Source organism: Haemorhous mexicanus, chromosome 1 (genome assembly GCF_027477595.1).
Source record: "Haemorhous mexicanus isolate bHaeMex1 chromosome 1, bHaeMex1.pri, whole genome shotgun sequence".
Classification (NCBI taxonomy): domain Eukaryota; kingdom Metazoa; phylum Chordata; class Aves; order Passeriformes; family Fringillidae; genus Haemorhous; species Haemorhous mexicanus.
In genome coordinates, this window is record NC_082341.1 from 5,654,819 (window position 1) to 5,668,486 (window position 13,668).

General features: G+C 42.1%; 1 protein-coding gene across 8 annotated transcripts in view; it reads left to right on the top strand.

The window, feature by feature from the left end:
• The window catches only part of LOC132323610 (sodium channel protein type 5 subunit alpha-like), a 214,937-nt gene that overhangs the window by 173,729 nt on the left and 27,540 nt on the right, over positions 1-13,668 (top strand). For all 8 annotated transcript variants that reach the window (XM_059839042.1, XM_059839034.1, XM_059839059.1 and 5 more), the window contains one exon: positions 1,423-1,596. In XM_059839042.1, the coding sequence (XP_059695025.1) occupies positions 1,423-1,596 (174 nt within the window). The remainder of the gene's footprint in view (positions 1-1,422; positions 1,597-13,668) is intronic.

The following is a 13,668-nucleotide window of genomic DNA, read 5'->3' on the forward strand; positions in this document are numbered from 1 at the left end:
AAGTACAGCAAGTCATCTGACAAAGTGAGTGAGCCCCTCTGAGAAGTGATAAACTCCAATCTGTGCATTGTTTTCAGGCTTTCTCCAACAGCTCTTTCACACCCTTGAAATATCATTTTTGAAGGCAAGATAGGAGACAGGGTTGCAGCGAAAACGTCACCCCAAAGTGTGGGGACAAATGGACAAGCTTTGGCACGGGATGCCAAAGCTTTCTTGTCAGTTTAATTACTGTTCCCTGGCAGGCAAAAGAGCAGTGTGACTGCCTGAGTGACAAGTACCACACTTCTTGTATCTCCAGGCACTGGGTGTTTGCTAACTTTTTGAAGCTTCTCAGAAAGTAGCTACAGATCTGGGAATATGTAAATGCAGATAATTCAGACGATTGGCACAGACCCTCTCAAATTATGTTTCTTGCTGCCAAGTGCTCTGGGTCACACGATGGGATGAGAGTAATATGTCACAGCTTGGGTTATCCAGGTTACAGGGACTTGGGAGCAGCTTGTGTAACAGCAAAAGTAGCTGGGGAAGCAGACCATAATCTGACTTAGAAGCCCCAAAACAAGCTGCATTTTGGCAAACCTGACACCAGGATCCTGCCTTTTATTTGATTTATGTTATAAAGTGAAGGCTGAATTATGAGACATCTTTATTTTCTTTCTTTTGGGAGGCATATTGGTTTAGATCTTAAATATTTTAAACGGGTTATTCAGTTGCTCGTATTTGATACAGACACTGAAACTCTTTTCATAATGCTCTGCATGAGATTAGTTGGAGAGACAGATGAGATGGGGAGATAGATACCTTGACCTTTAAAACATTATTGTTCTGCTAAGTGAATAATAATGAGCATTTCTTGAGGTAGAGAGCTGTAGCCACCTGAAATGTGATGGCTGAACAGAAGCCAGGGAACTCCAGTACTCCATAACACAGGCAGGTTAATAACCCAATTTGTCATCATTAGCAATAAGATCTATTTGGCTAGATGCAAGGGTCATATTCTGCCTCCTAAATATAGACATCCTGTGCCCTGGGACATCTGAGGTGCCTGGGTAGCATTGGCATGGCTAACAGGAGATGAGGCAGGATAAATCTGGGTGTTTTGGGGTGGCACTCTGCTCGTGGGTTCACATTCCAAATTCAGGGTGCAGAAGCTTTTCCTACACTCAAAGGATGTCCAGCCAGTACAGCCAGTAGAGGCTAGAGATAGCCAAGCCTGTGTCCATTGTAGGGGAAAGCTAACAGATCTTTCAGGTCAGTGGCAGTCCTGTTTGTGCCTGAACACTCTTTTAAATTGTAATGTTAAAATACATCAGAAATCACAGACTGTACCTGATAATTTATCAAATGTAGACCTGCAATGCAACACCCATGCTTTCCAACAGGGCTCAGGAGCAGTTATTAACCAATCCTTTGTACTTCCAGGCCTTTGAAGATATTTACCTTGAAGATCGAAAAAACATAAAAACCATGCTGGAATATGCTGACAAAGTATTCACTTACATCTTTGTTCTGGAGATGCTCCTGAAGTGGGTGGCTTATGGCTTCAAGAAGTATTTCACCAATGCCTGGTGCTGGCTGGACTTCCTCATTGTAGATGTGAGTACCATTTTGGAAGCACAAGGTTTCTCATGTTGGATTTTGCAGTGGGTGGGAAAGGCCTGTTAAGCTTGGCAGCTTTGCATCTGTGAAATGACAGCTGTCACTTCTAATTCTGAGCATTAACCCTAGGCAGAGCCCAAAGGAGGTTTGGATGTGTAACTGAGCATCCCCAGGACCCAAAACAAACAGGAACACTGTCAGTGGTGACATGGATGTGTCATCCTGCTAATCTGAGGCACATCCATCCCCTTCCCATTCCCAGGAATTCTCCCTTTCCTTCAGCATTTAACATCTCATTCTATTGCTGGCCATGGATTTATGTACAAATCATGAACAGGATGGGACTGCTGAGGAACTGCAGCATCAGTCCCAGTGCATGGTTATAACAATGGGAAGATGCCAGCAGCTCACATCCCAGGCAGCAGACAAAGAACTTAATGTTGCAACTCACTTTAAAAGTTTTTTAACCAATCAGGCAAAGCAAAAGCACATTGACAGTACTTCCATCCAATCACTATGAGCACAGGTACCTTTGGTTAAACAGTACTTGCTTATTTCAAATACAATACCTGCTTGTAAGCCTTAAAACACAATGCACAGAGCTCCATTATTAAGCCTAAAACTTCCTAATATCTCACTAGATAGACCTTTCTGCAGCTTAGGGATTTATTCTAGCCAAGTGTTAATACACAGACCATTGTTCTATTTGTCCTTACTTTTCTACTTCTCATATAACTTTTATAGCTCTAATTGCAGTTCTGCTGTTTCTGAGGCCTGTCTTTAGCAGCTTTCCCAAAACCCTCTGATTTTAAGGATTCCCACAATTCCCCCTCTTGGTACAACTAAAAAGAAACTTTCGTAACCGTGTCATTCATTAACTACCTCACATTTCATAGCTTTACTATAGTCCATCTCTTTATTACTTGCTTAAAGGAACTTCCTTTGCTGTGGAGAGGTGAGCTTACTTTTAAGGATTAACTGCACCATTTTTTGCCATTTTAAATGACATTTAAAGATTCCCACATTCCACACTCCCAGCTAGCTCAAGGTCCAGCCCCCTCAGCCTGCTCTGCACGTGACCTGGGCACACCAGTTTTCAGCAGATTAGAGGAGCTGTCCTTGGCGGAGCTCCTGGCCAGGCTGCCAGCAGTGTGTAACAGTATGTTCAGTTCTGGCTCCCAAATATTTACCAGTGCAGGAGTCCAGGAGAAGGTGTGAAAAGTCCTCTTGGCAAAGTGTCTTCACTACTACAAAACGTCACAAAATACTCCAAATCTTTGAAATACCACCACGCTTTCTTCTACTGATTTAAGGATAATCCTTAGAAGTCTGAACAGAAGAAAGGTCATGCCCCAGGAGTGTTCCTAGTACCAGTTTTGGCTCCTTCAAAGATTCACTTTGAATTGATGCGAGATCTGCCAAATCTGGGAAAAGTCAGCAGCACCACATCCTCCAGATGAAGTCTAACATTTCATCTCAGTGTATCAATGAGGAGGCAATAATCTCCCTAAGGCCACTTCTTATTAGCTTGAGGTATTAATGTGGGAGGCTGGCAGAGCTTTGCCATGATTATATAATTTATTAAACTTCAGAGAAATTATTTTTCCCCATTTTACATCTGAACCTTGACTCCAGGGAAGAACTGCACTTTCTTTGGCCCCAGCCCAGGAGAGCACTTCAATGGGACAATTTGCTTGTTTGAAGTTATGGTCATGTTTAAGTGCACTGCTGGATCAGAGCCTTTGGAAGCTTCTCCAGAGCTTTAATAAATTGATTTATGAAAAGGAAATTCTTTACATAAATTGTAGGTCGTAAATTCTTCTTTGCATATATGCTTAGAAACCTTTTAAAGGGAAGGCACTCATTTTTCTCAGATTAGCTCCAGCAGAAGAGGAAGGCCTGGTTTAATTATTTAGCCACAAAATTGGAATCTACCTGCTCCTAAGTTATAACCCAGCTCTGAAAACTGCTCTTACTGTGATTTAGGTGACACAGCTTTTCTTTTCTTGTTCCTCCATCTCCAAAATGGGTCTAATAGGACTCACCTAAAGTACTGGATGGGCTTCCAGGAATTTGTTGTTCAAGTTACTGCTTCAGTGAGCTTCTGAAGACTAGAAGGGCTGGGTGAGGGATGAATATTGGCACAACCATGAGCAGAGGTCTTCCTGATGGGAGCAGCCCTGTGCAGGATCAATTCACTGAGGCAGTTGGGAGCTCTGGTGGAGTTTGAAATTAGTTACACACCTGTAGAATAACATCTCAATAACACCAAAGAGAGTAAACCACAAACTAAGCTGAATTCTGTCCTCTGTGTGCAAACCCCCCTTGGAACAGGAGCCACACAAGAACACAAAGTCCAAATGTAAATTAGGTGCATGTTTGCCTTTTAATGGTGGAGTTTATAATGACAGCTTGGAGAAGCATCCACAAATGGCCTGGGAAAGGGGCTTCACCATCCCATCACACATCCTATGGCATAAAACAGGGGGCATGCCAGCCCTGGGACTCCCCTTGTCCCCAGAAAATAAACCCCAGAGCCTTCTTAGTGACCCAGAATGTTTTATTTTCTCAACCCATGTTTAAATGTTTCACCCACATTTAAATGTTCATTTTGCAAGCTCCCAGTTCAACCAAAAAGTTGTTCCACCCTTGAGTTGTTTTTGTTGTTGATTGACTCTAGGCCTTCACTTGCTCTTTAGGGTTCTCAGTGAATAAATCTCTTTCCCCTGCACTATTCTTTTCTTAAAAATATTTTCCTAGTGCAGATTATGAGAACCTGGTGCTATATTTTTAGCAGGTTTAACAGATGCTTTTCGCCTACCCTATAGCTAACCCTGCCACTCTGAATTGGTACAGTAATATCCTATAATTTTTCCAGCACACTTTTTATTTCAATTTACATTTTCTTTTTGGTGCTTTGAGAACCAAATAGCTGCAACTGAGCTGCAGAAGGCAGTGAATGGATGAATTAGCTGCTCCAAAAGAAGCAGATGAACCACTTGTCTGATTTTCTCAAATTTATTTGTTTAAAATTATTCACTTAAAAATTCCTGATCTGCAAATTATTCATTAGTGGTTTGGTATCAGTATTCAAAATTCAAGCTGCAATGGTCGATTTTTGATTGGACATGTGAAACCATCTCTCATCTGTGTTTTCTCATTGTACAAATGCAACTCTGAATCTATTTTCTGTTTTGAATAATTCATAAAACTGGCTCAAAATTTGCATGTATTCACTATTTCTAAATAGGATTTGAACCCAGAGGGGTTATAAGCATATTGCTGCTGAATTTTATTTTTTTTTCTATATATCCTGCCTTGTGAAAGACCTTTGACACTGAATTGGGCCAGTGGAACAGCAGAGTCTCCATCTGACAGTTGTGGATTACTAAAGAAAATTCTGTTTTGTGATGCCTAAACATCAAAATACAGAGTAATCCACAAGCTGAGCTATTTTTGCTGGATGTAGAATCCCTAAAGGATGATCTCTGGTAATGGGCTTCTCAGCATCTCGAAATGTGCTAGGCTAGCAGACAGTGCTTTTACATACATTGTAATACAGTAATGTCCTGTCAACAACTCTGCTGCAGATTTCTTTGGGAGGAAAGAGAAAGGGTTAATTAAACCACAAAATGCAGAATCATTTCAGCTCAGGGCACCTGGGTGAGATGCCCTAGATGTCTGCTGGAAGTTGGGCATACTGAACAAACAACATCAATGTGCATCCATACAAGTTACCCTGCAAAAAAGAAGTGTACTGCTAAAAGTAACCCTTCTACACTGCAAATATCAGCTCTCTGTGCTCATGAACTGCAGTGGTGAGCTCTCAATCCACAGCTATTTTCACATGAGGGAAAGGCAGATTGCAGTATATCTGTGCAGACAGATAGAAGTGTGGACAGACATCAATAGCACCATCAACAATGACATGTATGCACAATACTCTTTCCTAGGATGCATGGGCAAGCATTTCCACAAAGAACAGATATTTTCCAAGCATCCATGCAATCAAAACCTCTTTGAACAAAGCAGATTAAGTGAGGAGTCTGAACTTAGCCAGGGTGGAGGAAAGTGGGGCCCAAAGTGAGCGTTTGAGGGAACTGCTCTCCACCAGGCCTGTCCTTTGAAACAAGGAGCAGAGAGACTCCACCAGCTGTGCAGGCTGGTGTCAAGGCTTGATGTTCCTTTCAATTGTTTCCTCTGACCTATAAATATTAACTTGAGCTTATCTAGCTTGAGCTTCAGCCAATTAATTCTGAGCTATGTTCCAGTCTCTGCTGACAGCAGATGGATTACTCCATTGCATGGTCAGTTTGGGAAAGACATCAGTCTGGGCTTAGCATCATTCAGAGTCAGGAGGTGTTGCAGTCAACAGCTTCTTCACTTGCTGCTCATGCACTGAAGGCAGAGGTGAGAGGCTGGAAGCCCAGAGAAGCTGTCACAGAAAGCTCATGGGAAAGAGGTGTGAACTCCCAACTCATTAGGAAGAACACTCAGGAAAAAAAGTCACAGCCAAGTTTCATTGCCTGTGGCATTCACAGAGAAATCCTCTTAAACCTGGACTAATGTCATCACTCCACAAAAGTCCATTATCACAAATCCATCATCTCCATTGCAGCTTTTGTGTTCAATTTAATTGACCAAATTAGTCTCAATCCAGGCTTACAAAAACCCAGCCTGATTGTCCCGTTCTGATTTCAGAGATGAGGATTTCTCCACCAATTCTTTCTAAGATTATGCTGTCTTTCAAGTCTTCACATGCAGAGAAAGCTATTTTCTCTAAAAAATTGCTTTGTTAGGGATGCTGGCAGCCTCCTTCCTCTCCAACCATCTCCAGCAATGGTTGGTCCTTGCAGCAAGGAGGGGAGAACATCTCTAATTCTCAGTTTTTGCCCTGATGCCCCACTAGTCTCTCTCCAGCTGGGTCACCCGGGGTGAAGATTGTTCTTTCGACCCCTTTTCCATCTCCTCTGCCTTGCAGGGCGGGGCTCACAAGATTTTTGGGTAGTAGATCTGTCTGCCAAATAGCTGAAGCACGGCTCAGCAGTGGATTTGAAGTCCAGGCATCTCAAAAAGTTATTCAGCAAATCCACTCGGCAGGATTTTGTAGATGCTTTTATGGAAATGAAATTATATGTATTTTTTCCCTCTCCTCAATAGCTTTTGTGAGTGGTTCTAACACAGCATGTTTCTGGTGTTTGCCTGGAGCTGCTCAGTTGGTAACTGGAGATTTGTATTCCCCACTGAGCAGCTTTCCAAATTTCCTGTTTTCTGCCAAATTTCCTGTTTGCTTGTTTGAGATCTACTCATGGATGTTCAGGCATTAAATGCACCATCACTTTCCCTGAACACTTAAACAAAAATAAAGGTATTATGTTTTCCAAGATAATTCCTGGAAAGCACTTGGTCTAAGATTTCTGCTTCAAATACTTCACTGTCAGACAAGTTAAGAAGCAGCTAATAATCCTTGAATCTGAGATGAACATTTTGAAGCAGTCTTTCTCTCCCTAGTTAAAATTGAATTGAATTAAATTATGCCCTTGTGTTGGATTGTCTTTAAGTGACAATTAAAAATTTGCTGTGTGAAGTAAATATTGATAGCTTATGATTACTTTAATTGTTTTTTTCCATCTGTATTCCCTGTTGATTAACAAGGTGATTCCTGTTTGCTGTACCAGTAATTACACAATCTGCTGTAATGAGTCGTTCCCAAACAGCACTGAAATCCAATTTGTATTCTTGGGACATTACTCTAAGAGCATGTGAATTTTGTCTAGTTTCTGTTCAGGAAAGCACAGAGGAGCAGAATGACAAGAATACAGCCAAGGCACATTAAAGATAATATGTCTTGTCACTTGGAGCAGCATCTTCAGAGAGAACTTATTAGTGTTCTCTGTGAGCTGTCAAAAGTCCATGGGTACAGCAGGGAGTTATAACTTCAGAGTTCAGTTTTTGACTAGCTTCTTCCCAGTTCCTCACAGCAAATGCTCAGTGGGATTTTTGAAGTTGTCTCAGTGCACATTCTTCTGAGTCTCTGTGATGCCATAAACCTCCCAAAAAACCAATAGTAGTGAGATTCCTGAAGCCAGGGAGCCCAGTTTTGAAGAGAAAAATAAAAAAGAAAAAGAAAGGAAGGAAGGAAGGAAGGAAGGAAGGAAGGAAGGAAGGAAGGAAGGAAGGAAGGAAGGAAGGAAGGAAGGAAGGAAGGAAGGAAGATAGAGAAAGAAAGAAAGAAAGAAAGAAAGAAAGAAAGAAAGAAAGAAAGAAAGAAAGAAAGAAAGAAAGAAAGAAAGAAAGAAAGAAAGAAAGAAAGAAAGATAAAAACAAAATGCTCTTTTAGTACATGTTGGCTAATTGAGGATAAGTGAAAAGAAAAAAAATCTACATGGAGTTAGGTGGTTTTAATGTGTGTTAGCAGGTCAGTCGAGGCTGTAAATCTTCCTTCTGCCACCCCACATTTTATCTCAACACAGCACATGCAAAAACATCCAAATGTCTGGTCTTATCTTGGTTTGCACCTCATGTTGGTTACCACATAGATGCTAAAAGGGGAGAACCCAGGCTTTGCCAAGAGGAAGCACAAGCTGAGTTTCAGACAAGGCACAGCAGGACAAAACATGCTGCAGCTGCAGGAAAAGGGGTGAAAAACAGAGGTGAGGAGAAAAGTCCACTGTAAGCCTAGTTCACCATCTGCCTGCACCTTGCAAAGTGGTTGGGAGATAAATAATTACTGCAAATGCGGGAGAATTTCAATTACTGAAGCAGATTTTCAACTTTCAAAAGTGCTGTAAAAAACCCATTTCCACTCAGATTTTGCTGAGCTAGATTTACCAAACATTTTTATTTCTCAAAGTTATTTAAAGATGGAGCACTTTTCAGTGTCCTTTTTTAGAAGACTATGCTTAAAACGAAAATAATTAATAAAATCCTGGAGTGTTTGCATGCAACTTGCTTGGCCCTTTCCATCACTGGGAGGGGAGCTGCCAAATTCCATACACAGGGATGTTCTGCCTTGCATGGAAGAGCTGAGCTGGGAGAGACACTTTGGCTGTGTTTACCAGTCCAGAGTCTCACAAACTCTCCAGGGACAGAGGAGGATGGGGAATTGTCCCACAGTTCCCCTCCCTGATGACCAGCACCTCTGAAACCCCAACTTGCAGACCAAAAAAACATCTTCCCACCATCCAGGATGGTCAGGAGCTCAAGAGACTCCTCCTGAGGAGGAGGGAAAAGGAAGAAATAAAGAGATAGAAGCAGCCTGCAGAGGGACAGGAATTCTTTATTAGTGAGGGAGAGATGAGAGGAATTGGGATGAAACTTGAAAGCTGTGACTTGGTGGTGTAGAGACTTTGTGCAGACCTCCTTCCTGGTCTGGCTGACTTTGGGATGTTGGTGCTAAGGCCAATGAAGGTTAACATTCCTACTTTTGATATGTACTCCTGCTTGTACATTATCCTTCCTGGCAGAAGTCAGGGATCCTACAATTCTTCAGAGTCCCTCTCCATTCTGGCATTTTTAATACAATATGGACATAGGCAATACAATTCAGGTTCAAGAACCCAACTAAATTGAGCTGATTTTTAAGCTAAGATTTTCCTGTTTCCCACAACAATTTGGTATTTTTTCATATTGATTTGGAACATCTGATAAAATAAATGCTTTAGGGAAACAAGCAAATTCCCCAGGGAAATGTTCTGCCAGGAATCAATGTGTCCCCCCTGGCTTGGTAACACTGCCTTCACATAATAACCAAGTCCCTTCCTGACTGCAGCTTTCAACATCAGGAAGGCTGGGATGAAACAGGAGGTGGCCTTGGAGATATTTTTTAGGGGAGAAAGTATTTCCTCTCCTGCTGCCCTGAATCCAGGCTGTCTCCACACAGCATCTGAATGAGAAGCAGAGCACAGTTGCAGATGGAGAAATTGTTTTGCTCTAAATCATAACAGAAACACCAGACTTTCAAGGCATCTGCACCTGCACAGCCACTGCAGAGGGAGCCCTTGGGACTTGGCCGAGCTTTGTCTGATCAAGTTACATCATGTGACCCCCAAAATTCACAGGAATCCCTAGCAGCCTGCCTAGGGAAGTGGCACCAAGCCTGACAGAGTTTAGACAATGCTCTCAGGCACAAGGTGTGACTTTTTGGGTGTTCTTTGCAGGGCCAGGAGTTTCACTCCATGATCTTTGTGCATCCCTTCCAACTCAGCAGATCCTGTCATTCTGTGATCCCTACCCAGTGCTAATAATCTGGATGTCAAGGTGTGGCAAAGGTGCCTGTTTGCAGTAAAAAGGTGAATTGAGACAAGCTGAAAATCCATTTGTAAATGGTGATGGGAGAGAAAAGTGCAGATCAATAAGTCAGTTTGCTGCCTCGCTGGATGAAACCTCACAGTCAACTCACCCTCGGAAATTAGCTGAGGTTTAATTCTTGATTCTCAGCCATCTGCCCTGGGAATTGACTGGAGCTGTTAGAAAAGCCTGAGCAGGTGTAGGGGAGGTGACAGATTAAGAGAACAGCAAGACATAAAGAGGTTCTTCAGGAAACCGCCAGGAAGCAATTAGGATGCAGGAATGATTTATTTAAAAGCATTTAACCCAACAAGAGTGACACATGCTGTTTGCAACAAGGCTGCCCTCTGAAAAGGAAACATTGCCTTGAAAAGCTTGGACATGAGGACCTGGAGACAAGCTGAGAACATGGAATATTAACAGAATTTTATAGCCTTAGTCTGAGTACTAGATGGAAGAAGAAAAAAATTAAAAGGTGGAAAAGTCCTGGAGAAACAAAAAGCCCCAAAAACCCCAAAAAACCAAACCAAAACAAAAAAAGTGGATGAAAAAAATGTGTTATTAAACCTGACTAATAGGAAGTAGCACTGGGCTTTCCAGGAGATAATTTTTGTTTATAATTAATCCAGGCACTTGTGTAGCCCATCATGTTATAATACATGAGAGCACTCCAGGAGCAGTAATGAACTGCTGCAGTGAGGGAAGCCCTTTGATAGCTCATTTCCAGACACATTTTCACCTCCAGGCCATGGAGCAACCCCAGAGCAGCCTTAAGGAGTTTTTAGTCTTTACCTGAACATGAGGGCTGTGATTCAAGGAAACAGGGAGCAGAGATGGGAATTTAGGTCACCTTAGTGTCTCTCTAGTGTCCTATTTTTAAGACTTCCCTTTAACTTTATGCCTTTCTTTCATAATGTGCAATTTCTGGATTGGCAGGTGCAATCATAGAGTTTGGCATCTGTATGGCAGAAAGTGCAGTGTCAGAATGAAAGGACAAAGGGATATTTTAAAAAAATAAAATGACAATAAAAGCCTGCTCAGAAAGGATGGATGCTGAAAGGAATACCAACCTCACTACAAGCTCCCTTTTCCCAACCATATTTCAGAGAGCCAAAAGAAGTATTTCCATGTATTTCAATTTATTTGCAAAGTCCTGTTTCCCTGTAGGTTTTGCAGCTTGCATCTTGGTTAAAGACTGGATTTTTCTCCTTTTCCAGTCCAGGGGAGAAATTTGTAACTTCAGTCCTGGCTCTGAAAGATTCTGGACAGTGAAGAGGTCTTTAAGTGATCCTATCCTTGGCAGAAAAAGGCAGGAGGTGCCAGGCTGGATTGAAAAGAGGCACCCACAGCAATCCAAGCACTATTTCTTCTATTTTTATTTTTTATAAAAGGCACAATTAGAGAGGGAGAGACAGGTGTTTCTGGGGCACACAAAAAGCTATTTGAAAGCACCAGGGGCCTGCATTAGCTGGAACTGCTTATTTAAATAAGTGGCCAGAGCTTTCAGCTCAGCTGCTGTGCTTCCATTCAGATGTCTTTTTTTATTTTTTTTTTTTCCTGCTGTTCCCTCCCCTCTAATTTGAGCAAGCAGGTTAATTTGATGAAATCCCTGGCTGCATAAAGCATATGCTGTCGCCCATACCAGGAAGGAGGTCTCCCCTTCTCCCTGAGACAGAGACTCAATGGGGTCTCAGATGTGCAGCAGCAGGCATTTAGTGGAGATTCTGGTTGGTTTTAGGATTTATATTATTATCCAAGGATGATTTTTGCTGTTGTTTAGGCAGAATTCCTAGTTTTCAGGGTTCTGCTATTAATTCACCTCAGTGGTGATCAGGGGTTAATTAAAACATGCAGTCTGTGCTGGGCAGTGCCTGCCTTGGGATGGTGCTGCTCAGGTCTGTCTGCTTCCAGCCTGGTCCCATGGATGCTCCCAGGTTATCTGAAACCATGTGCTCTTAGGAATGGAAAAAAATCAAATAAAAGAGAGAGCAGCCTTTATTCCAGCTCAAACAGTTTATTCCAGCTTCTCCTTGCTGTAGGAACCTCCACCAGCCCTGGGTGAAGCACTGCTCCCCAGCTCTGTGCCCTTGACTCCCTGTAACCCCCATGGATGGGAGTCTGTGGAGGCTGCTAATATGATATTAAAATGGGTTCATGTAGGGAGGAACTCACTGCTGTTCTAAATGCAATCAATCCTTGGGAAAAAAAACCTCTATGATCTTCTAATTAAAGGCTTTTTCCCCTCCTTGTGCTGCATTTTCACACTCCCTACTTCATAATTGTTTTTCTGCCACCTTAAAATTCTGTTCTGGTGGCTTTACTGGGTTTACATGGGTTTACAACTCTGATTGCTTAGGTCACTGTCAGATAATGAAGGCACATAAAATTATTGTAGAATTTTATCTCTGTGTGTTCATGGTGAATAATTTAAATAGTCAGACAATGCTGCACATCTGTAACTGGTGAATGACTGTGAGACCAGCATGAGCAGCACACTGGAAATTTAACCCTACTCCAGGTACCACCTGGGCACATACACAAGTAATATTTCTTACCTTAAGAATGACAGAAATTCTGCAAAATAGTGAAGTTGTGACAAGAAATTGGAATTGGAAATTACTGAAAAAATGTTCTGTCCTAGGCAAGACTTTGAAGTGGATTGTGAAAATTATTAAGGCATTCAGAAATTACTCTCATTAGAGTTACATTATGTACGTATTTATATAATTTATACAGCTATCAGTGAGGCTAACCTTTCATCAGAGATCCTTCCCTGTGTTCTAGCCCTATAAATTCATTGATTGTTCTTGATTTTGCCCTGGAAACACATATGAATGTCATGCAGTGGGACACTCCAGACCCAACTAATGCCACCAAGGCACAAAGATACCAGGAGTTTGGCTTTCAAAACACCAGCCACAGGTTTGTTAACCCCCAGGGCTGGTACTTCCAGTGCCCAGTGCACCAGAATTAAAAGATTTCATTTTTCCCTTGATCATGAGACTGAACATGGCAACCATAAAAGCTGTGGGGGTTCATTTATCTCTCTCTCCACCCAGCTCCAGGCATCTGTCATGCAAATTATTGTAAAATCTATACAGATAAACTTGTGTGTAGATACATGTGGGGATGTAGAAATATGTGGGAATATAGAAATTATGTGGGAATGTAGAAATATGTGAGAATATAGAAATACAGGTCTATATTTCTTGACACAATATTCTTATAGATACAAAGATAAAACTATCTCTGGGCAAAGAAAGTCAGGAACAGGGACAAAAATCTTCCCTGAATTCCAGGATCAGAGAGAGCTCCACCCTCTCTGCCTGTCTGTGATAGCAAGATGAATTGTTTAGGTGGGATCCACAAGGCTTTGCTGGGAGCCTGAGCTTTGCTGGGAAACTGCCATTGAGCTGGGCAGTAAATTGGGGTGGAATAAATTCTGGGAAGTGTCTGACAGCACTGAGACTGGGCTTTTGGCTGTGCTGACATGATCCAGGGAATGCAAAAGGGAAGAGTTAATGTAGGAAATGAGTTGAATGACATCCTAGTCCACGAGGTCAGTGGGACCTGTGTGCCACAGGCTGAAGTCTGTGGAGGCAGTGTCACGAGCTGTCCCTGTGGATGGGCTTCGTGGTGGTTCTTAGGTTGATCTTGGGGTGCAAAAAGAGGCTTTTGTGGTAATAATAAACACCAATGCACTTCATTGAAATAACCATAGCAAAAATGCGTTGGGGAGGAATTGGGGGAAAAGGGAAAGGAATAAAAGGGAGGAAAAGG